General features: G+C 35.8%; 1 protein-coding gene and 1 long non-coding RNA gene across 3 annotated transcripts in view; both read left to right on the forward strand.

The window, feature by feature from the left end:
- Window positions 1–349: 349 nt before the first annotated feature.
- Window positions 350–25713, forward strand: part of LOC110023078 — a 30151-nt gene continuing 4787 nt past the window's right edge. The window contains exons 1-2 of one of the 2 annotated variants that reach the window (XM_020722301.1): window positions 350–1711; window positions 9297–9880. In XM_020722301.1, coding sequence (XP_020577960.1) covers window positions 802–1711; window positions 9297–9880 — 1494 coding nt within the window. In that variant the 5' untranslated portion in view covers window positions 350–801. Of the gene's footprint in view, window positions 1712–9296; window positions 10190–25713 lie in introns of both variants that reach the window. The other variant, XM_020722300.1, reaches the window with a different exon arrangement.
- Window positions 16726–18932, forward strand: LOC110023079. Its single transcript, XR_002293843.1, has 3 exons — window positions 16726–16969; window positions 17148–17190; window positions 17284–18932. It is a non-coding gene; the product is annotated as an uncharacterized LOC110023079 (long non-coding RNA).

The following is a 25713-nucleotide window of genomic DNA, read 5'->3' on the forward strand; positions in this document are numbered from 1 at the left end:
TTTGGTCACACAGGCAATGGGTTTGCACTAAGAAGGAGGAAAGAAACTGGTCGGGAGAGTTTGGTGGCTACAAAAGGAGGCAATAGATGTCCTAGACTTCAACATTAGTCCGCCATAAGTAACCGAAAGAAGGGGTAAAACATTGAAAAATAAAAGGAATGGGTTTTCGAGGATGTCTTGGGAAAGCAATGACAACAAAATCATGGAAAAGAGAAGGGAATAGTGAGATTGGAAGGCAAAAATAATTCAAGGAAGAAAAAGGAAAGAAAAAATTTGAATCTTACAATAAAATTTAGGAGTTATCGTACAATTATCAAGATTTTACGTGATATAAACCAACAAGCAGGTGGAGTCAAATTTCTCAGAAATTTTTTTCTGGCCGAGCTTGCAAGGGATCGATCGATTCTCCAAAACCGTATCTTCTCTCTCGATCTGACACCGTACTCCGCTGATTAGCGGATTGAATCTGTCTCTTACGGCCCGTCATTAGTGGACGTGAGCTTGCTTTTACGCTCGCAAAGAGAGCGTTCACCATCAATTTGTGCTTAAACAAAGGAAGATTGATTCGTGGTTTTGTTATCTACTTGTTCCTGCAGTGCAGTGCCAACAGTCTCTGGAATCTCAGCTGAGCCTTTTGTCATTTCTGTAGCCTGTTGATTAATTCTTTGTTCTTGGAAACTGTAGTGGAAGAGTCGAGGTTGTAGTTAGTCGAACATTGCATTGCTGTATTTCGTCTGCTAGAAAGATCTGCCCTATTTTTGCGCAGTATCTGGCTATGAAATTTTCACTGGATTTGTAAACATGGAGGAGAACGGCGGAAATAAGGATTTCCTTGGAAATGTGCTAAATCTGAACTCGATTCTTACGCTGGGGAGGGGTTCAAAGAACTCCCCTTCATTCCGGAGGCTCCATTCCAGCAGAACCACTCTACGGGATTCCAGATCCGGCAGTACTAGACTTCAGTGGCTCAGGAGCCAGCGAGTTGTGCTTTGTTTGATCTTAATTTCTCTTTGGGCTTATGTTGGGTTTCATGTACAATCGAGCTGGGCTCATGGTGATCATAGGAAGACAGATTTTGTTGGGTACAAGAGTGAGGTTGTTAGTGTCACGACTCTGGAGGAGACGGCAAAATCTTTGGAATCTGAGGCCATCACCTCGATGTTGAGGGAGGCAACACAAGGGGAAGGTAAGATGGTTTCTGATTCCAGCGACAGGTTGATAAAAGGTTCTCCTCGAAAAAGGGGTGCAAGGATGTTGAGGAGAGTGAGGCCTAGGGTTTCTGTGGAGGAGAACACAGACAGTGAGTTTGAAGATGTGGTGATTCCAACAGGAAATAATTCATTTGGATTGATGATAGGCCCATTTGATGAGACTGAGAATAGAATTGTAGGTTTGAGCCCTCAGAAGCGGAAGAGCAAATGTGACAGACAAGGGGAATTTGCAGGACTTGTATGGACTCGCTCATTTGTATTGGTATTTCATGAGCTATCCATGACAGGCGCTCCCCTCTCAATGATGGAACTGGCTACAGAGATTATGTGGTGTGGAGGAAATGTGAAGGTGGTGGCTCTCAGTAAAAAGGGTGGTTTGATGTGGGAGCTTGCTCGGCGGGGCATCGAAATAATTGAAGACAAAGGGGAGATTAGTTTCAAGGCTGCCATGAAAGCTGACCTTGTCATTGCCGGTTCAGCTGTCTGTTCATCCTGGATAGGTAAGTTGTTTATCTAGTTAAGAGATCAATGTTGTTTTCATACTTCCTGCCAGAAAATTAGCTATGTTATCATATATGTGCTCCTTGTAAATACATTTCATGATATTTGGAAGATTTTGTTCTAGGTTTTAAAGAAAATTATATCTTCCTGGAGTTGAACATTAGCTATGGTATCATCTATGTGCACCTTCTGATTGCATGTCATGGTTTTTTGAAGATTTTATTCTAGATTTAAAAAAATTGTAACTCCCTAGAGTTCGCCTCTGTAATGAAAAGAAAACAATATATTTTTTTTTGTTTTAATGAAGAATTTCAAAAGATGTATTTTTATTTCATAAACAAGGTTACTTGAAGGCTCAAATTATTGATTTAATTTTAGTAACGATTTAATATTTGTTCTTAGTTGGTTTGTCACACTCCTCAGATATCAATGAACTCACCATTGCATGCATAGGTTCCCTTGAGCAAGATCAACTCATGTGTGGGTGTGATTATTTTTCCTTGATTAAAAAGGGCATTTACATATATACCACTCAGTTCTTATATATTTACATATCTAGCACCTAAGCTTTTTTTTATTATTTTTATACCAACAAAACATCTTATATCACATAAAAAATACCACCATTTAAACTTTTAAAAATTGAAATACAACTTTTCATGCATTGGTAAGGTGGATGTCTGTAAAAATTGAAGCTTAGGAGTTAGATATGCAAATGCATAGAAATTGAGTGGTATGTATGTAAATGTTCCTGAAAAAAACAAAGGTTTCAGTCCTCAGTTGGCCGAGATCTTCTATCCTTCTATTCCAAACCAAGCAAAACACTCAGTTGCAGTAGTCCTAAGAATTTTCTTATGATTTTGGTGCTGTCGAGGTACTCTAATAGAATTAGGTTGAATTCTGGTAGAATACCAAAATAGCATTCAAAACCGAGCAGATTGTTAGGGTTGCCCAAAAAAATTAGGTGGAACAATACAAATATATTAGAATGCTAGAGTTGCACCCAACTATTGATAATTGCCAAGGTTCCATACAAACCTTAATAGAATACCCGAATAGGAGAGACGTTACTAGAATATCAGATTTGCTTTAATGTATTGTAAAATATCTGGTTGCACTCTAAACTTAGTAGCATAGCAGGATTGTAATGGCTGACCCAAAAAATTTTGATCTCTTGGACCAATTGTTTTTGTTCAGTCAGAACCACCATTCAACTTGGATCCCGATGGACTCTGCATGATATCTCAAATAAGACATCATGTTGAATACCTTGCGGGAATTGTGCACAGGTTTGGTGAGGAATTATGACGTCTTCATGAATTAACATTTGTTGCCCCCATGTTAATTTTCAATTGAAGCTTGTTATGCCAAACAATTGTCAAAACAGTTGAACATCTCTTGGTAAAAATAAGGTACATTCTAAAATTGTTCAAGTGTTACTGGTTTGCTGTACAATTTTCTTTATATAGACTAGAGCAGGGCTAAATGTGTATGATATCCTATGTTGCCAATGCAAAATGATTGGGCTGGCATTTGTATTCTATTTTTTATTTTCTATATTTTTGCACGGTTTTGAATACCGACTTGCTGGACATAGAACCGATAACGGAAATGTTCAAGTTTCAAAGTTTCAACCATGGTTGATCATAGGGTTAAACTAACTGATATTATAAATATTAAGATTATTTATATATTATTTAGATGATGTAATAATAATGTAAATATCTGAAAAAAGATAAAGAAAATAATATTATGAAAAATAGAACTCACACAAAATAGCTTCTATGATTTTAAATTTAAATATCTTCTGTATTAAATTGACTGATCACTTTTTGTAGTCATAAGATAAATTCAGATGATTCTCTTAAATCTTCATGAGTCCATTAAGGTTTGAATTAAACCGTCTGCCAAGCAAAAGGGGCTACTTGCTTAGATGTGAAGAAGAGAGCCTGCAATGGAGGGAGGGTGCAAAGGTAACCTGTGTGCAATTGGGAGGAGGTGCTGGTGAGTGCAATAAAGGAAAAATCTTTCTGCCACTAGTCCACCTGCATATTAATGAGTACTCTATGATGTGGATATTATATTATTACTACATCTAATGCATTTTATTATTTATTAAGGGATCCTTCACGTGGAAAGTAGGGTATTCAATTAGAAAAATGTGGTACAAATTCTGTAGATCCATAATTCTTCTGAGCAATAATACTGTGTTGGCCAATCTTTACGATTTTCTACTGTCATCTTGTGATGTCAGTCTTTATTTATATTTTTTTTTATCAAGCTCAATAAAACTGTGGAAGCTTTGGAATGTGTCAGAAGGGAACCTGTCGTGTAATTGAGGATTTGAATCCGAAGAATGTCCTCTGTCATAACCTGCTATTTTGGTGTCCCTTGTAGTTGAACAAGCTTGAAAGCATTAAGCTCATAACATGCTCGCATGAACTTCATTGATATGCACAGATACCATGCATTTAGCTTTCATTTTAAAAATAAAGTTTGATTTGATTTATTAGAAAATATTTTCAAATAATAAGATCATTATAGTGTTGTAAAAGCTTATGATAAGGTTCCAAGAGAAGTACAGAGGTTTGATAGAGAAGTGCAAAGAAGGAAGGAGGATCTACATATGATTTTTATTGATTTAGAAAAAACCTACGATAAGGTTCCAAGAGAAGTTCTTGGGAGATGTCTAGAAAAGAAAGGTGTTGATATGACTTATATTCAAGTCATTAAAGATATGCATACTAGGGTTGTTACTTGTGTTCGAACAGAAGGAGGATTGATCAAGTGTTTTCCTATTTCAGTTGGATTACATCAGGAATCGGCTTTAAGCCCATATCATTTGCTTAGGGCTATAAAAATAGCTCATTGTTCGCAAATAGCTCGTATTTGGCTTGTTAAATAGCTCACGTTCAATCATTCGTTAAAAGCGAATCAAACACCGACAAATTTTTTTAGCTCAATTTATAAACAACTCGTTCTAGCTCGAAATAATAAAATAATAATATTTATTTATATCTTTTATATTAATTTTTATATGTATTAAAAATGTAAAATTTTATTATTTTTAAAATTTATTTAGCGGTATAGTTATTAATTATAAAAAAATATAAGTTTAGGTGCTATATATGTAATTCAATAGGATTTGGATGGTATCTATGTGAATGGGCCTAAAATAAATCACATTCTTGGTTTAGGTGTGATATGTAAATACATAAGAGTTGGGTGGTATGTATAATTCTAACAGAGGGGAATAATAATTAAGAGTAATAAAGAAAATGAAGCAGAATAATTTGCTACAAAAGTCAAATTAAATAATGCTAAGTACATGAACCAAATATGACAACTATTTCAAATTTTAAGTAACAATCATTAAACAAATTGGCTATTTAAAATTTAAAAATTCTAGTGGCCGCGTTGCCTCCCTTTATTTGTCCCATAGCGTATGTTTAAGAAAATGAATATTCCATTGTTGTTTAAATACTGCTCAAATTGAATGGGGGACTTCTTTAGCCGTATTGCGGGACTTCTTCTGCCGAAATCCTCCAGTCATTTCGAGCATACGTTTGAACATAAATAATATAAAAAAAATTAATGAGTTGAGCACAAATAAATTTTGTGCTTATTCAAATTTAGCTTGCCTAAATATTGATCTTAAATCGAGCCAAATTCGAATCTAACACAAATCGAGCTCAATTTGAATCAAATAAGAACATAAAATTTTCAAACAATTTTTAACACGAGCCAATTTCGAACACAAACAATTTCAAATGAGCAGAACACGAACAAAAGCTCAACTCACTCTTGTTCGGCTCATTTACACCTTTAGTTTTGCTTTTGTTATGGATGCTCTTACCGGACATTTACAGGAGGATGTACCTTGGTGTATGCTTTGCGCTGATGATATCATTCTTGTGGATAAGACTAGAGAAAGAGTTCGGAAAAATTTTGAATTATGGAGGTCTACATCGGAGTCTAAAGGCCTTCGTTTGAGTAGATCTAAAACTGAAGACATGGAATATAATTTTAGTAGATTTTAGTAGTAGTATATCTAGTCTAGTGACAGAGTTGTAACTATGCGTGATCAAATCATTAAAATATATGATCATTTTAGATATCTCGGGTCTATTGTTCAAATTGATGGTGATATAAATTGGGATGTTATTAATAGAATTCAAGTTGGTTGGTTGAAGCGGAGGAATGCATCAGGCCTATTGTGTGATAGAAAATTACTGCTTAGACTTAAAAAGAAAATTTTATAAGATGGTGGTGAAACTTGCAATGCTTTATGATGCAAAATGTTGTCTTTTAAAAGAGAAGTATAAAACTAAGTGGATGAGAATGCTTTGGTGGATGAGTGGCTTGACACTTAGAGACAAATGCGAAACTAATGTATCCGTGAATGGGTTGGTGTTGCTCTAGTGGCGGATAGTTTAGAGAGAGTTGTCTTAGATAGTTTGGTCACATTAAACGTCGACCATCTGATGATCCGGTTAGTAGCGTAGATGTTTTAGATTTGACTTATGTTAAGAAAGATAGGTGGACCTAAATGACTTGAACATATTGTATAAAAATGATTTTAATTTATTAGAATTATATGAATAATGACACTCAATAGGTCATAATGAAGAAAAAGGATTTATGTAGCCGACCCTATTTAGTGTGATAAAGGCTTGTTGTTGTTGTATGGTGTTGTAAAGTTGTCGAGCAAATTTGAGCATAGCTATGTTCAAGCTCGTTTACCTATCATTATCTATCTTTAACCAAGTTTAAGCGGGCTCAAATTTGTAAACATGTCCCAATTTGCTCATTTAATCTTTTAATTGTCTTTGATTGAAGCCGAGCTTTATTCAAGTCTTTTAAATATTTGTGACATTCTAATTTATGAGCTTATAACATCTTTATCTAGCACAAATACACCATCATATGTAAGTTTTAACATGATTTAATATTGTTTTAATGTTTTGATATTCTAATAAAAAAGAGAGCAAATGAAATTTTATAATAATTTGATCATTATGAGTACCCATCATAGTTATGTTTTTATTAATATACTTTTAAAATAATTAAATGTAATTTCATTACATCAGCATAAAATGAAAAATTGCATAAGCCCAAACAGAAGCATCAAATGAGTACCTTTGTCATGTTCTTGGCGAGCTACTTGTTCATTTTTAAAGGAACATATTTCTGAGCATAAACAAAACATGACAATTTTTTAGCTTGTTTTGTTGGAGGCTAATCTTCTTAAATTATAGTCACGATTTTTTAATCAGCTATGTAAACAAATAGAAACTATTCTTAGATGAACAATTACTAAGTTATGGAAAGAGCTTTTTGGTACATTTATAGCATTCCTAGGTACGTTGATTGGACTTGGGTACTTGGCAAAGATATCATGTGTTGTTTCGTGCTGTGATGTATTGTGTTGTATTTGAGCGAAAGTAGTTACTTGGCTCGTAGAATAATGAATAATGTTGTTTTTTGGAGTATTGTTACCAGCATGAGATATTTAGTAAGAACTATAAGTGTTGAATCCAGTTTGTTGGTTATACCCAAATTTTACAAATTTAGAGGAACAAAGAAGTCAGATGAGAGATGAGAGAAGAGATAGAGAAAGTAAATACATTAAAATTTTGCTTATGAAGGTACAATGACGAAATTGAGGGGGAGTAGAGTAAAAACGATCAAACCCCTGGCTCTTTTCATGATTTTTTATTTATTGTTAGGCATATGAGGTCTCGAGCGCTACAATTAAAAGCTATAAAACAATAATTATAGAAGAAAAGCTCAAAGAAACACAAAAGATTTGTTGCCCTAATATAGACTTAGACTAGATAATGCATTTGTTGTAGAAGTCGCTAGGTCCTCTAAAAGGTTTGGTGGCATCTCTGGTTATAGGCGGCTGGTTTATTCTGGTTAGCTTATGAAGTCAAGTATGGATGTTGTTGTTACCCTTGAGCCTTAGTGGAAGCTTCTCTATGATAGTTGTGTGAGTCCGCTGTTCTGTTGACGGGTAGGCGCCTTGAACTTTGTTGTTGAGAGCTTACATTGAGCCCAATTTAACAAGCTCGCCCAATATGTCATCCTTTCAGGCGAGTTTGCCCTAGGGGTGTACAATAATGATATTAATATAAGTTAGATGATGACCAATAGTATTACCATTAAATTCATTTTTAATTAATTGAATGTTCTAAGTATTTATTAGCATTTAAAATAATTAAATTGTTTGTTATATAACTATTACATGCTTAGAAATTGTATTTTTGGCTTATTTATTATTTAATGATTTATTTGCCTTGTTAATCCTGCTAATTTACCCTCATAATGATTAGTTAATATTTTGTTAAGGAGACTAATTTTGTTATTAACTTTTGCATAAAAATATAGCTGTTTATTATCCTATGAATGTTGATAACTAATTAGCCTAATTAATTCTCACTTAAACTAACTAATTAGGCAAATTATCTTAAAAGTCTATAATCCTAGTGATTAACTATTATTTAATTGCCTAGCCTTTATATAACAATTAATTAAATGGAAAATTATTACTTCTATATAATTAATTAGCCTAGTTATATTTTTTTAATTGCTTATTTAGCCTAATTAAATAGATATTGTAAGTAGAGACTGTTAGGGAAATAGGCAAATAATATTCGTCCAAAGAAGGGGAATCTGAAATTTGAAAAGAGCCTTCTGGTGGACTAACAGACGGTCTACTCCCAAATCAACCTGACCTATCTTAAATAAACAACATTTTTCAGAATTCAAAAAGCTTAGCCGTGGACTATCAGATGATCTGGTCCCGACCAAATGTCTAGAAACTGATTCTGTGGTCCTCAAAAGCAAAATGTGACAACAGAAATCATTGTTGAATGGAGACTTTGTTGATGCTTAAAATTTTAATTGCCTAGTATGTGCTAAAGCTGTTAAAAAGGCCACAAATCGATTCTTTGTTTTGAGGTGTAAATTTTAAATATTTAAGCTCGATATTTAAATAAGATTTACTGAATGATTAGCAAAGTAAATCTGTTCTAGAATATTCCTGCATTGCATTCCAGCTGCAAAATCATGAAGCTTGGTTGTGTTTAAATTTAGGGGGATTTACATCAATACCACACAATTCTTCTGTATTTATTTATCTAGCTTCTAAACGTAGATTTTTACATATGTAACACTCAAATCCTTACATAACATTAAAAATATCACTAGTTTAAATATTTTATAATAAAATATACATTTTCATTCATAAGTTTGATTGTGAAACAAAAATGCTAGATAAGTAAATATCAAATCTTAGATTTTAGATATGTAAATACATTAAGAATTGTGTGGTATGTATGTAGAACTTTTTTGTAGCACTTTTAAGCCTGATCAGAACATTTTTGATGAATCTTGTCAAGAAGTGGAAACTTACTACCTCCAATTTATTATGTAGGGATTTATTCGTTTATTAATTAAGGATTTGCAAAAAAAAAAAAAATTGAAATTGATTACATGCCTTGTGTTTGATTCTGTGTAATTATATTTTTGTCTTAGAGGTAACTGTAGAGCTGATCATGATGCTATTTTTATTATTCTCAGAACAATACATTAGACGAAATCCTGCTGGATCAAACCAACTTGTCTGGTGGATCATGGAGAACAGACGGGAGTACTTTAACCGATCAAAGCATATGCTGAGCAAAGTGAATACATTGACATTTTTATCAGACACACAGTCCAAGCAGTGGCTATCTTGGTGTGAAGAGGACAAGATTAAGATGAAAACAAAGCCTACAATGGTGCCTCTTTCCATTAACGATGATTTGGCATTTTTAGCAGGCCTTCCCTGCTCCCTAAATACTCCAGTATTCACTGTTAATAAAATGATAGAGAAAAGAAATCACTTGAGGAATGAAGTTCGGAAAAAGATGGGTTTGTCTGATAATGATATGCTAGTAATGAGTTTAAGCAGTATAAATCCTGCTAAAGGCCAGTTGTTACTGCTTGAAGCAGCTCGTTTAGTGGCTGAACGTAATGTATCTCAGATATATCAAATAATGTTGGAGAAGGAATTTTTAATTGTTTCTCGTCAAAGCAGGACAAACATAACAAATGAGCTACAATTACAAGCACAGCATTTGAACACAAGCCAGCCAGACAAGCAAACTAAAGATGTACACCAAGTAAGTTCCAAAAATAAAAAGAGAAAAGACTATAATATTCTTCCCTCAATCAGTCAAACTAAATCTGTGAAACAAGATCGACCAAAAATTAGGAATTTGCTTTCTGAATCTTCTGGCAATGAAGAACAGAGCCTCAAAGTTTTAATTGGATCGGTGGGATCGAAAAGCAATAAAGTTTCTTATGTTAAGGAAATGCTCAGATTTCTATCTCAAAATCCAAACCTTTCTAAACTATTTTTGTGGACTAAGGCTACTACTCATGTTGCTTCTCTTTATGCAGCAGCTGACGTCTATGTAATAAATGCACAGGTAATTCTTATATTTGCATCGTTTTTAATTGTTGATGTTACCTTTTTCATGTTAATCTGAATATCATACTTGTTAAAGAGGTTTACTCCATTGTCTACTCTTGATAGCTTATACCTATAACATCCTTCTGTTGAAATTGTAATGTGGAGCTCATAGGACTTGAGGGGATTCTTTGTTTCACAGATTAATGGAGTGTCATATCATTAGAAGATATCATTTATTTAGTGTCTAACATATTAACATAACAATTGTATAAATGAAATCTATGTCTTCAAATAGTAATATCTAGATGCAGCTTATCTAATGGCATCTTAAAATGTCAAAGACATAATCTAAAACACCTCATGAGTGAGCAGGGCATCTTCCTTTACTGCTTGTTTAGAAATAAAACATTTTACAAGTAAGATAACTGTAAAATGTTATCTCACAACAGGTCCACGTTGCATTGAACTTCCATATAATTTTGACTTAAACAACAATAATAAATAACATTGTCAATTTGAGTATTATAAAATTAAACCAAGCACATTGAATTTGGCAGATTATACTAACATTTAATAATACTTGTTTTTTGTGAATGTTGAATCCAGAGATTGAGCATCAATTTTAATTAACTTAGGTTTTTTCAATCTCATGCATATAATTCGATAAATGAAGTCTAGAAAGGGTTATATGATGTAAGTTTATGATGCACACAAGAGCACACAATCACACAAAAAATAAAGGTGAAGAGTAAAAGTATCATCCCATAGGAATCGACTTGATAAGCATTGAAATTTAATCAATGAAGTAATTTTCAAATGACCATATTGGAGCAATGCAACAATCAAATAAAAAATTAAGAAAAAGGAAAATGCTACCACTAAACCAAGTGTTCACTTGGAGTAAAGTTAGGGCAAGAGAACTCTAGGGGTTGGATTTCACTTATGTTGGTTAGACTAGCTGATAATTAGGCTAAAGAATGTATATGGTTTAATGGTATACTGATCCGATTAAAGATGGCCACTACCTTGCCCTTGCAAGCTTAGAGTTTGTGCTTTCGCTCATATAACCGTCCATATCTTGATGATAGATTCAAAGCTATAAATACTTTCGACATTTTTGGATCTCAAGGACCATGCAGGTTCTCTACATTTATCTCTATCCTACTATCAATCCATTGTGGTATCTTTATTGACGATGAGTTTTTCTTCAACCTCGCAATTTTGAATAGACCTCCTAAACTATTAATTTGTATCCACACAAGTAATATTTCTTATTAAATCCAACAAAACACACATTACATGAAGATAACTAAAATATCAAATACTTTTCATTGACATCAACTAGTAAAGACCAAACATGTATTACATTCAACCCCCAGAAAAGAACATTAGTTCATGTTTTAAAAAAAAAATAATATAAGATAAAAATTGCTTCACATGCTATTAGTGTTACTTGCACAATATTTGTCCTTGCCCTGTCTCCATGGCAAATGTCCTTTAATTGCCACTCCATTATTTTCCGTAGAGAAAAACCTCAGAAAGTTGTTGCAAAAATTGGCTTAGGATTTGCCAAAAATCTCTTTATTTGTCTAATAATTTCTTAAATATGGTGGCTTCAAATGAATCTAAGAAAGACAATAAATAATGTTAAATCTGTTAAAATACAAAGCTAGCCGCTGCTTATTGCTTAAGTGGTTGGCTCAAGCACCTAGGCACCTAACTCTCTATTTGGTTATGTTGGGGTTATCAGTTTTGGGTGTTGGACTGGCCCTAGTCGCTTGGGCATCGAGCACTCTGTTTGCTAGTTTGAAATTGATGCCTGGGTGTCGTGCACTCATTCTGGATGGTTGAAAATGGCCATTTGGCACTTTGTTCTTGGATTGGATGCCTGGCAGGCACTTAGTTGCTTTCTTCTAATGCTTGGGCGCCTTGCCCTCATGTTGGCATTTCTTGCATGAGTTAGGGTCCTTGGTCTGGGCATTAAGCTCCTGGGGTTGGCGCCTAGGCATCTGTTGTCACGACTCGGCCCAGGACTTGGAATTAATCAAGGCGGGAACATATGGTCTGACAGTGTGAAATGAAATTTTGATGCCCAATTTCTATAGCTAGAAATTAACAAAATGAAAGAGCCACTAATTAAATAAAATTAAATAATTAAAATTAATTTGACCTCGTATTGGTTGTCCAAGTCTTCTATAACTATTTTCTATTTTTTTGCTCGTGTTTTAGTCAACTAATTAAACCTGAAAAATTAGTTTAAAATAATTGTGAGCTAAACGAGTCAGTGAATACTCATAATCATAAACTATAGTAATATAAGAGAAAATAAAACAATAAGTATGTCAAATAAGATTTTAATAAATCAATAAAAATATTTGATGTTATTTAAAGAGTCTTCTATCAAAGGCTGCGTGTGTTTGATTGCCCCTTCTGTCAAAGGCTGTGTGCTTTTCATGTCGAGCCTTGAACTTAGGCACTACCATATATATATATATATATATAAGACAAAGCTCTCGTACTCGATGACGAAGGACTTCTCCTCTGTGATCGTCGTCTCATCCTTCGTGCCCAGCGACGCAAGGCTTTGGTTTCGTCGTCGTCTCCTTCTTCGCGCCCAGCAACAAAACCACGGCATCTTCCAGCTTCTGCGGTTTCGTTGTCTCCTCCGCCCCATTTCTGTGATTCGTGTCTTCTGCCTCGTTAAGCTGCGGTTTGCTGAGATTGTCGTGGCGGTTTCGACATCTGGTTCGTGTCTTCTGCGCAGCTTCGCCCCGACCTCTTCTGCTCGTCGTTTTTGCCCTCAGCCCGACTTGGCAGGGCTTCTCCTTGCTGTTGTGATGAAGTTTCCTTCTTTTTCGGTGGAACCTGACAAAACATCTTTTGCACACGTGATTGGTAATTCTCAGGGGAGATGGTTGTTGTCCTCCCCTCAAGTTATAAGGAGTATCGTGATGGTACAAGTGATTGCCCTTTTACCAAGAATGCAAGCAGGAAAAGTGAGAAGACAATACTTTTTTTCTCTGAGTTAGAAATTTTAACCCTAACTGACAAATTCAAGTTTGATTTTTTTGAAAAATTTCCGTGGGGACACCCACCTATAGAAGTTATCAGGAAAAGTTTTGATGATCTCAAATTAGCAGGAAAGTGGAAGGTGGGGCTCATGGATGGGAGACATGTATTGATTCAGTTAACTGTGCCTGAAGACTACATTCAGATTTTCTCCAAAAAAAATATCTTAACATTGCTGGTAAACCAATGAAGCTACTCAAGTGGTTTACAAATTTTGACCCCAATCATAAACCTCCTACTGTACCGGTATGATTTTGTCTCTTTGGTCTCAAGCTTCACTTTTTTCATCATCAGGTTCTTTACTCTATTGGTGTCATACTTGGGGATCCTATAAAACTAGATCTATCCATTTTCAACCTTACCAGACCTTCTGTGGCAAAAATACTTGTGGAAAGATATATTACTTTACCGGATGTTACTGAAGTTTGGTTGGACACAACTCATAATGGATATTGACAACAAATCGAATCAACAAATCGTCATGGAGCATAAACCTCTTTATCGTTCTTATTGTAAGATGTTTGGGCATACCCTTGATAAATGTCATAAGCTTCATCTAATTTGAAATCTAAAGATCAAGTGAATAAGGATGGATCTGACCCCACCGCTTTGAATATATATGTTTACCTGGAGAGAAAACTACCACAGGACATGATTTGTGTATGATTCTATTGCCCCTATGGACCCTCCCCTTGAAAATACTATTTATGCGATCGATGAGAAGCTGGATGGCCCTGCTGAGTAACATACACTTTCAAACCCTATTGAAAACAATATTGAAGGACCTCTACCTACACTGACTGATAATCAGGAAAACCTTGCAGCTCACCATCTTCAAGCAGTATCAGGGGTAGAGGCGACAACTCTTACCTCACATACATTTGAACCTCTTGTGGGCACAACTGTTGGCAATCTTTCTACTGCAGCACTACTATCTCATCCGAATGAGCAACAATCTTCGGATGAGGAATGGCAGATCTACGCTTTCAGGAGGAAGAAAAAGAATAGAAATCTACTTGAGCTAAGAAATCTAATGGATGATACTTGGTTACTTCGAGCAATGGCACGCATCTCACCAATTTGTTAGTTGGTTCCCTTCCTAGAACTAGAGGCAGAGGCATAATTAAATTGAGTCGACCCAATTGATCTTATATGTACCATCTTCTTTTGGGTTTTTAATTTTTTTCTTTTCTTTTTGTGTTTGTTGTATCGTGTGGCTTGGGTGCCTATTTGGCCCACTCATACAACTTATCTGTACCCTTTTCTCTTTATTATAATTTCCCTTGAGCTTTTTTTAATATATATATATATATATATATATATACATACATACATACATACATATATGGTCAAGGAATTCCCATCTCACAGTCTACAGACTCTGCCTCTCAATCCTTGCTCCTATTATTTCTTACCGATCACCTATCTGACATAGTGAAGTGTAGTGCATATTATGTCCCAGTATTAGATCCTCACGAATAAAAGCTAAACAACAAGAATTATAAATACAATGGATAGATTATTGCTTTAATCATCTTTCATAAATCTCCACACAATGCTCAATTGATAAAATAGGTTTTCCATTAAACTGTATAGCAGCAAAAACATGCCATCCCACTCTTCTCTCCTAATATATCGCAACAAAATAATGCATAACTTATTGAACCATAAACTACACAAATAAAAATACTGAGCAAAGATAAGCAAAACGAAATAAACTGAACATGACATTCTCTACGGCAACAATAATATTAGAAAATAAAGCAGAAAGCAGATAACGGTCCCTCCCTCATAATTAATCCTAGCATTACCCTCAGTGCTGGAACAACAAAATAGAACGATCTAAATGAAAATAGAAGAAAGCACAGCAAAAGAAAAGCAATGACAAAGATTTCCCCGCAGGGTGCGTGGTTAGTCATCTACTTCTACATCTTGTTTGTTGTTCTTGCATCTTCTAGTATTGCTTTAGTCTTGATTAATTTAATTATCGCTGGCATGAAGAGGATACATGAATTAGATAACGGGAGTATTTAAACAATCTAAAATGGGTAGATAACTAGTAGTTAAAAATGTTGGGTTTCCTTTCTAGTAAACATTTAGTTTAATGTCTTTAGCCAGATGCAGCTCTCATGATGCAGCCACTTCTGGTTCTTGGAGTAAAACTCCTGTGCTGCTATCCTTGATGCTGCTCATAAATTAAGTTTTTAGTCTTTGACAGTTGACCTTAAAGGACCTGCTTTTCTCATTGTGAATCTCCAGAGTTTCATAGGAGTATACCCATTGAACTATATATGGTCTTAACCATCTTGATCTCAACTACCCAGGAAAGAGCTTTAGTTTAGAGTCATCAAACAACACTTTTTTACTTTGGTGAAAATTCCTTCTTCATTACATTCTTATCTTGCCAAGCTTTTGATCTTTCTTGTATTTCTAGGCATTCTCTTTTGCAGCTGTGTTTAATTCATTTATGTCATTCAAATGTAGTCTTTTTCTTCTTACCTCTTGCATGTCAAAATTGAGCTTTATGCTTCAGCTCTACCGGTAGGTGACAAGTTTTACAGTAAACCTGCCAATTGGGAAATGCCAATTGGTGTCTTGAAAGCTATCCCATAGGCAACAGTGCATCATCCAATTTAGCGACCAATCCTTTTGTTGTTACCCACTATTCTCTACCATATCTATTTCAGCTCTCAACAACAACAACGACAACAAAGCCTTAATCCTACCACGTGTGCTCGACTACATGAATTCTTTTTCTCCATTCCGTCCTATTTAGTGTCATATTTTCATTTAATTCTAATAAATTAAGATCATTTTTTCTTTTTAGGACTACCTCTGCCTTTCTTAACCTAAGTCGAATCTAAAACATCTACTCTCCTAACCGAATAATCAAATTGTCAACGTTTAATGTGATCAAACCATTTAAGATGACTCTCTCTAATCTTGTTTGCCACTGGAGCTACATCAACCATTTCACGGATATATTTGTTTCGTATTTTGTCTCTAAATGTCAAGCCACACATCCAACTAAGAATTCTCATCTCAACAACACTTAACTTAGTATTATCCTTCTCTTTTAAAGGCCAACATTTAGCGCCATAGAGCATTGCAGGTATCACCACCGTCTTATAAAATTTTCCTTTCAGTCTAAAGTCTCCTTTCAGTCTAAGTGGTACTTTTCTATCACACAAAAGGCTCGAAGCATTCCTCTGTTTCAACCAACCAACTTGAATTCTACTATTAACATCCCCATCTATATCACCATCATTTTGAACAACAAACCCAAGATATCTAAAACGTTCGTACCTTTTAATAATTTGATCCCCCAAAGTTACACTTCTGTCACTAGAGCTACTACTACTAAAATTACATTCCAGCTCTCAATTGGAATTTTTTTGTTTGCCTATTCGTTTGTGAACAATAGGTTATTGAGATTTTGTGCTTTTTCTCGTAATTTTTGTATTATGCCTTCCAACAGCTTATTGCAAAAGTTTCTTCATCGTTGTTATCACTTTTGGGATGCCAAATTTGATAAATATGTGCTTTCTTAGAAATTTTATCACTAGTTTAGAGCATGACCACTTTCACCCATTTTGATACATAATCAACAGCTGCCAAGTTGTACAAAATTTTGAATTGTGGCAGAAAGGGGCCCATGAAGTCAATCTAGCAAACATCAAAAAGCTAAACATCTAAAATGCTGTTTGTGGGCATCTCTTTACATCTGGTAATGTTTTCTGTTGACTTTAATCACGTTGGACCATGTATTCATAGGAGTCCTTAAAATGTGAGGGCTAATAGAATTTGGACTTTTTTACTTTTGCAATTGTATGATATGCTCCAAAGTATCCTCCATACTTAAGATGCATTGCAGTTATGCAACATGCTCATATTTTTCTCTTTAGGTAAATATCTGCAGATGATTTGATTGGCACAAAACTTGTACAGGTACATGTCATCTGATAAATAATGTTTTACTTCAGCTAGAAAATACTTTCTATTCTTTTATGACAAATCAAATGGCATGACTCCACATGCCAGGTAGTTGATGAAGTCTGCAAACCACAGTATTGGATCAGTGCTAAGAAAAATAACTGCTCATCAGGGAATTTCTCCAGGATTGGTTCTTGATTATGCTTGCTCCCTTCAACATTCTCCAACATGAAAAGATGATCTGCCACCACATTCTCAATGCCCTTTTTGTTATATTTTGTTATTTATCTCAAGGTCAAACTCTTAGAACAATAGTGCAGTAGTGCCTAGTGGATCAATCTAGGTTTTGCATCATTCTTCTCAATTAAGACTACTCGAATGTGTAACATATTGGTTGGAAATAAAAAAAAAATCCTAACGCGTTAGGTCTGAACACCCACTCTGTTTGAAAAAAATATATAAGTACTTGATGGTTGCATGATATGAAACAATTACCTTAGCTTCAATGATATAAGCTTTGAACTTATTAAATGCGAAGACTATTGCTAATCACTCTTTTTTCATAGTAGCGTAATTCAATTACGCATCTATAAGTGTAAGACTGACATCATGTATGGTGTGGAAGAAATTTCTGATTTTCTGCTCCAATACAACCCCAACTACGTAGTGACTTGTATCATACATCAACTCAAATTGTAGGTTCCAATCTAACGCAATAATAATGGATGTTGTAATGAGAGCCTTTCAACATCTTGAAAGCTTTGAGACACTATCAATGTTGAATGGAACATTACTTGTCAATAAATTATAAAGAGAGTTTTGGTGATTTTTTAGAAGTTTTGAATGAACTTTATGTAGAATGCAATTTGTCCCAAAAGGGTGTGAGTAAGTTTGATTGATGTAGGGGAAGGAAGTTTCTCATGTCTACTATAGAAACATTATATCTTCAGACTATCCTCATCAATCATAAAATGACATTTCTTCTAATTTTAACACCAAATTTGTCTCGTAACATTTGTTAAATCTTACTGCTAAATTGTAGCACTCGGTTATTTCTGCATAACGCAAGCATTACGTGTGGGGGAGGCTAAGGACGCGAGGTTCACAAGGATTTATGAAACCCACCCTCGTTATGAAGCAGAACGACTTTGCAACCTGAGAAGAGAAACAAAGAGGTGTGTGAAGGAGAGGAGTAGTACATTAAGTGATGCCATCGAATAAAGCCTGGCTAGAGCAATAACTGAGAGCTATACGAGGGTGATGTCGACTTCGATCATGAACACCATCATATGTGGGGGGTTGATCAACATGTACAATGGCAATGACAATGGTGTGAGGGGCTCTTGCATGGATTCTAGTGTCGAGGAAGGCTCTCCAAAGGGAGAAGCGATATACCAAGTGAGAGGCTATGCAGGTGACGTTGAGGCTCACAAAGTTGTTGTGTATTTGGAGTTGGAAAAGTATCGGAGAAGGAAGAAGCGATAGAATTGGAGGAGGAAGAAGCGATGGGATTGTATGCTAGGTCGAGGACAGCATGTGAGTAATCGATTGTTGTATGCTAGCTGTCCCTTGTTGAAAGAGGTGCTAAGCAGTGTCAAGGGTAACGACGCTAGCGATCAAAGTCGAAGGAGGTGATGTTGTCGGGCAAGCTTTGGCTTCGTCAAGCAGGGAAAGCCTTCAGTGCTGTTTGTTTTTCCTTGGTTTTGAAGCATTTTTGAGCCGAGGTAACTTCAATGAAGTATTTTCAATTTTTTTAATCAGAGCTTTTATATGAAATTAATTATAACAATAATTATAATAAAATAATAATTGAATGTACAAAATTTTTTATGTATTAATTTAGAGAATTTAATTAATAAAACCCTAAATTTATAATATGACAAATTTTAATAAAAGTTAATATAATTATATTGTGTTAAATTAGCTAAAGATTAATTGATTTAACATATTTACAAATATTAATTAAAGTATAATGAATCAAATTAAAGATTTATTGAAAGAAAATACTTTGCATAATTATAAGAATCTAATATTTTGTTTTGCTTTCACCTGTAGGATTTCATAGCTTTGAAGAGTCGGTTACAACTTATGGAGTTAAAAATGTGAAAAGCTCAATATTAGTTCTCTTACTTTTAATTTATGATAGCATTTTTTTATCTTCTTCTCAACCAGTTGCATTGGTAGTTATTGATACCTATATATTCGCTTGTATAGTTTTTTATTTATTTATTTATATGTTCTCTTTCTTTTTGGTCACATTATCATGAATGGCTAGCAATAATAATTATCACATTAATTTAAGTATATATATATATATATATATAATTGTTGGAGATGAGCATATAAATGATATTGACTATATAGTATATTTTTTTGCATGTTAACTATTATAGAATTCATTCATAAAGTACTGGTGGGAGAACGCAAAATTATACGTGTACATAAATGAAAAATGTTATTGATATTGAACGACCTTAACTAGTACAATTTTAAACAATGCTCATTTGACTGTTGTATATATATTACAAATATATGGATATGTAAATGATATAGTAAGACATAGCTGATATTTAGAACCACTTTGAATGATCATATTAAACAGTATAAACCATTAAATATTCTCATATTGATTTAATTAATGTTTAACTACTTGAATTTTTTTCTTTTTCGCTGTGTTATTATAGTTTAAGAAGTATGTATATTCACTAGATGTTGTAGTTCATCATATTTTAAATTAGCATTTCAGGTTTAATCATTGATGTGAAGATGAGTAATAGATGATGAAATATCTATAAAAGATGGGGACAATTTGTTGTTGAGGTTGGTGTTGCCCGGTTCACTGTTGATTAAGGCAACAAATTAAATTATTTCTTAATTTAATTTCTTTCTCTATAAAGCTTCTACAAACTTCCCTTCGTCAAATCCCACCTCCCGCTATAAGGCATCCCGCTTCCTTTGCTTTGGTAGGTCCTGCCACCATTAAATGCTTGCAGAAGAAATTGGATTAAATAGCGGCTGCTCTCCCCTCCGCTATTCTTCAAGGTGTTGGGTCAAGGCAAGGAGGAATAATTGAATTGTAAGGTAGCTCTTGTTTCTTCTTCTGCCGTGTGACTCTCGTGTAGAGAGAGAGAGGAGAGGAGAGGAGAGGAGAGGGAGAGGGAGAGGGAGAGATAAATAGAGCTTTTCTTGTAAACGTCAAGGCGATCGACGATGTAATCCTTAAAGTAATAAAATCCTCTACAACTCGGTGGACGTAGACAATTTGCCGAATCACGTAATTCTGTGTGTCTGTTCTTTTCTCTTTTGTGAATTTCTTGTTCTATTTTTCGCTTTATTGCTGTTCTTTTCTTTTTTGTGAATTTCTTGTTCTATTTTTCGCTTTATTGTCGTCGTTTTCCACAACAACTGGTATCAGTCGTGGTTCAGATCTAAGGAAGAACGATGATTGGAGATGAAGTGATGGCATAAGGGATCGAGAAATTTGATGACAGATTTTGGTTACTGGAGGATGCAAATAGATGACTACCTCTATGAGAAAAAACTTCATCTTTTGTTACTGGGAAAGCGACCGGAGAAGATGGATGAAGCTGATTGAAATTTGTTGGATCGACAGATTCTGGGGGTTATTCGATTTACTCTGTCGAGATCTGTTGCTCACAACACATCAAGGAAATGACTACTGTAGATCTCATGATAGCTTTATTAGGTATGTATGAAAAACCATCAACGAATAACAATGTACATATGATGAAAAAGTTATTCGCTGATAGTTACTCGGGTAGAGAGAGAGAGAGCTTTTCTTGTAAACGTCGAGGTGACCTACGGTGTAATTCTTAAAGTAATAAAATCCTCTGCAACTCCATGAACGTAAAAAAATTGTTGAACCACGTAAATCTGTGTGTCTGTTTTTTTTTTTTTTGCGAATTTCTCATTCCATTTTTCGCTTTATTGCCGTCGTTTTCCACAACATCTGTGCTAAGCTAAATTTATCATTTGTTTAAATAATTTTTTTTAACCGGTAGTGACTCTTTCATTTGTTTTGGGATTAAATGTTAGTTATAGAAATGAAAATAAAACATAATGATGTTCATCGTCCCACTGTGTGTCCTGTCTTGAAAAATTTCGAGCTACTGGCCGGGACGTGACATAAAAATTTCATGCATGAGTCAAACGTTGATGGAAACACATTAAAGACTTTCATGAATATCTCCTTGTAGTTTTCCATCATATTTAAGAAGAAATCCATCATAGATCGTTGGAAAATGCCTGGAGCATTGCACAAACCAATTAGCATCCTGCAGTTGGTGAATATTCCATACAGGTAGATGAAGGTGGTTTTCTCCTAATCTTCAAGGGGCATTGAAATTTTATTTTACCCTAAATACCATCCAAGAAACAACAAAAAGAGTGTCATGCAAGCTGATCTAACATCTGATCAATGAATGATAATGAGAAGTTGTCTTTCCTGGTAGTTTTCTTCAACATCTTCTAATTCATGAAAACTCTCTATTCAATGTAGGTTAGGAATCAACATGTTATTCTCGTTGTCAAAGCGATCTCACCTTTTTTGGCACAACTTGCTATGAGCTTACCCATGTGCTATCTAAAATTGGATAATGATCTCGGCATCTAGCAAGTTCAAAACTACCGCTCTAACCACCTCCTTTATATTGGGATTTAGCCGCATTGATGCCCCATTGTGGGCCTGAAATTTTCCTCCATCGATATTTTGTTCATGTAGATGGTTGGTAATTCAGATGATGAGTGGCATTATCACCATCATTTGAGGTGCATCCGACATGGCTATAGTGACAGCAGACACTATCATAGAGAGGCTTTAAAATAGTAAAATACTTTATTTATGGATAATGGTATGTGTTTATTTGGTACCTTAAACCATCACACTCATTCCTTTATTATAATTAGGGAATCTTTGACGCATAAGACAGTCTTTTTCATCTCCAGAATATGGTATTAGAGTGGGAAAATCTTACCCTAAACATAAACCTTATTAATAATCTGGTTTAATCATACCTAGCTCCACCTTTCGTGCCACGCTTTCATTCCAAGCTTGTTGCTCATTTCATGCTCATTCATTATGATGTCTCTATCATGCATTTTGTGTGCCATTCACTTTGTTTCAACCCAAGTTATAATAGAAGATTTGACATAATCAAACATTTTCCATACATGTGCTAGATGCCAATACCAAAAGAGCAAGTGTGTACTACACGACTCGTGGGATGGCCGGAGGCTATGTGGCCATAACCGTGGCGCTTGAAGCACTTCCTGGTTAGTACTGTATTGGTATTGGAAGAGTTGTTTTTCTCCTGTTTCTTTCCACTCTTGATCCTACCTGTCATTTCCCTATATTTCCTTGCTAGCTCCTCCAAAAGGACCCTTATCGGTCGTTGTAGTTGTAGATGGCTGCTTGACTAAAAACTGGTGCCTAAATGAGGATTGTTGTTCGCTCTATTTTGTTGTTTTTCCACCTTTATAGCTAAGGTTTGAACATCTTTAAGCGACCAGTGGGGTTGTAATTGCACCATATTGCTAATAGCGGGCTTCAAGCCACCCAAATATCGAGCGATCGTATGCTCCTTTGGCTCAACCAACTCACACTTTATCTGTAACTAATTGAACTGCACCTTGAATTTCTCCACTGAAAGATCTCACTGTTGCAAGTGATGGAGTCTCTGAAACATGTCTTGGTGGTAATGAGGAGGTAAATACTTCCTTTGCATTTCTTTCCCAATCTTCTTTCACCGAAAAGTTTTACCACGGCCTTATCTTTTCATCTGCTTCTGAAAGTTCTCTCACTACAAGGAGGCACTCTTTTTCAAGTTTTTGATGGCCAGTTTTACCTGTTTATCCTATGACACATTCTTATGCTTGAAGACTCACTCCACTGATTGTAGCTAGTCAACAAAGTCATCCAGATACATGCTTCACTCAAACTCTTGTCTCTGTGTCCCTTTTATGCGGGCTCATCTCTCAGCCTCTTCTGATATTGAATTATGAAGCAGTGCGGCCGGTATTCCTCGTCAATGATTTCGTCTCTGTGGTACAGATTCAGATCTTTGTCCCTGTTGCCCCTTCGACTCTCCAGATCCATCTTTGCTAATGCGGTCAAGGGTAATCTTCCCCTAGGTCCCATCATCCATCTTTGCTAATCTCTATTGCAGACGGCAGATCTCCCGTTGTATTTCATCCCGGGTGGGATTCGACAGGTATCTCCTTGAGGGCATGGTTGAAGGTTTGGGGTCTGTGGAAGGAAAAAAAAAAGAACGAAAATAAAAAGAAAAGAAAAAAGAAAGAGGGGGAAAAAATATTGGCGGACTCTAGGGAACCCTAGGATAAGACTAAAGTTAGTCTAACTCTATGACCAAATGATATCAGAGTTGGTCCAAATCACGACAGAACAACAAATATTATCGTTGAATTCAAAACTACAACAATGAACATAAAACAGCACAAATATTTAAGCAGCCAATAATGACGCCGACGCTGCAAAAGCAAGAAGAGAAACAACACAAAACACAAAATGGCTCTCTAGAGGAGAACGGTAGGCCCGAAAGGGAGGGTTGGAAGCGGCGGTCATGCTGGAAGGTGGTGAGGTTGTGGCGCGGGTTGATAGAGGACTGCGGATGGCCTGCTGGGAGGAGGTTTGCAGCAAGTGGCGGTAGCGTAGAAGAGAGCAAGGGAGGTGGCGGTGGACTGGACAACAGCAGGAGTCGGTGTCGAGGGTTGGACAGCAGCTGGAACTAGTTTCGAAGGGCTGACCAGCAACAGGAATAGGACCGAAAGGCTGGTGCGGTTGCTGGAAGGCTGCCGGAAGCAAGGACAGAGAAGGAAGAGGGTCCGGAAGGCCTGTGCGGTGGCTGGGAGGCAACTGGATGGTTGGATGGCAGCAGGAGGGGTCGTAAGGCAGCTGGACTGTAGGATGACAGCAGGAAAGCGGAGATAGTCACTACCTCGTATGAGTTATAGCCAGAACACCTTCTCGTCGTCGGAGAGGGTTGATACAACCCTCTGAAGGGAGAAGCAGAAAACAGAAATATGAAATTAGAGATAAACCAAAAGTCGTCCCTAACCTAAGCAAACATCACACGCGCGCGCGCGCACACACACATTTAGAGTAGGCAAAAAATAGAAAAGAAAGGGGGATAGAATATTTAGGAATCAAAAAGTGAAGGCAGGTAGTAGGAGTGGGAGCGGGAGCGGGATGTCACGGACTAACTTTCCTCAAGTCACCCGTGCGGCTTTAGCGCTCTTCCTTAGCACTAAATCAGCATAACCCTCATAACTCTCAGTCTTGTAAGCACACAACTCTCTTGTAAGAAGAATAGGAAGAAGTATTGAAGAAAGGAATACTTCACTAAGAATGATTGATTACAACACTTGAATGCTTGGAACGCTAAATGGTTCTTAGATGAAGGCTTGGATGGTTCAAAATGAGGGAATGACTTCTATTTATAGTACTCCCAAGTCTAAGAGAACTTTCTAGATTACATTAGAAAAATCTAGCTTCTAGATAGTTCTAGATAGTTCTGCACAATTTTCTTATATACATACATGACCTTGGATCTTTCTAGGTTATTCTTGAGTTCTCCTTGGATCTTTTTTTCTAACATTGTCTAGAATGTGATGGAGTCTTCTAGAGTTACTTGGATTACTCTCATCCATTTGGTTTTTTCTTAAATTTTTCATCCCATGATTGTTTTGCCAATTTCTGAAATATGGCAAAGCGTGACACAACGATATAGTTCTTCCATGGATTGTTAGACTTCTACTCACTATGTCATCTCACTTCTGCATCGTTCGTCAAGTTTCCCATATGTGGCATTAAGTTTTGTCCTTCTTTGTTTGTTGAGCCTGAAAAGTGGTGTCAAGTTTTCACTAGGAGGTCCAAGATGCTGCTTGTTCGGTTGAACTTTATTTTCCACACATAGGGGCACCTTGGTGCTTCATAAAGTGGAGTCTTGGTGCTCTTCTCTCGGATGGGAATGGCATACATGCCTGATGGGAGGCGCATTGGCACCGTTTGGGAGGTGCCTAGGTGCCTTTGAAATGGAATTGGGTACCTCCCTTATGTTAGCTCCTATGTATGACTAAGGCATCAATAAGAACTCATGAATTATACACAAAAAAATATATAGAAAAATACAAGTAAGGTACAAATAGTAAAAGACAAGAAAATATAGAAAAATGTGTCACAAATTTCACTCACATCACTTGTTCTCTAACAATTTCTATTTCCTCCCCTTGGGTCTCTAAAAAATGCTTGAGAAGAGCCTTTGAATGCCCAAAGATCTATCTTTTGTAGTTACGACGATGCTACACATATAGGAATCGTCCTGACTTCTAATGTTGGTTGACCAACGCAGGAGTTCCTCCTTAGAGCGCTAGACTTATTGGAGCTTGCATCGCATTCAACTGTTGAAGAGATCCCACACGTGCCTCCATGTCATTTTCCCTGTCACTTTCTTCTTTATGGCTTGCAAGAAGAGAATTAAGGGCCTTCTTTTGAGGGCAATC

Source organism: Phalaenopsis equestris, unplaced genomic scaffold, assembly GCF_001263595.1.
Source record: "Phalaenopsis equestris unplaced genomic scaffold, ASM126359v1 Scaffold000210, whole genome shotgun sequence".
Lineage (NCBI taxonomy): Eukaryota > Viridiplantae > Streptophyta > Magnoliopsida > Asparagales > Orchidaceae > Phalaenopsis > Phalaenopsis equestris.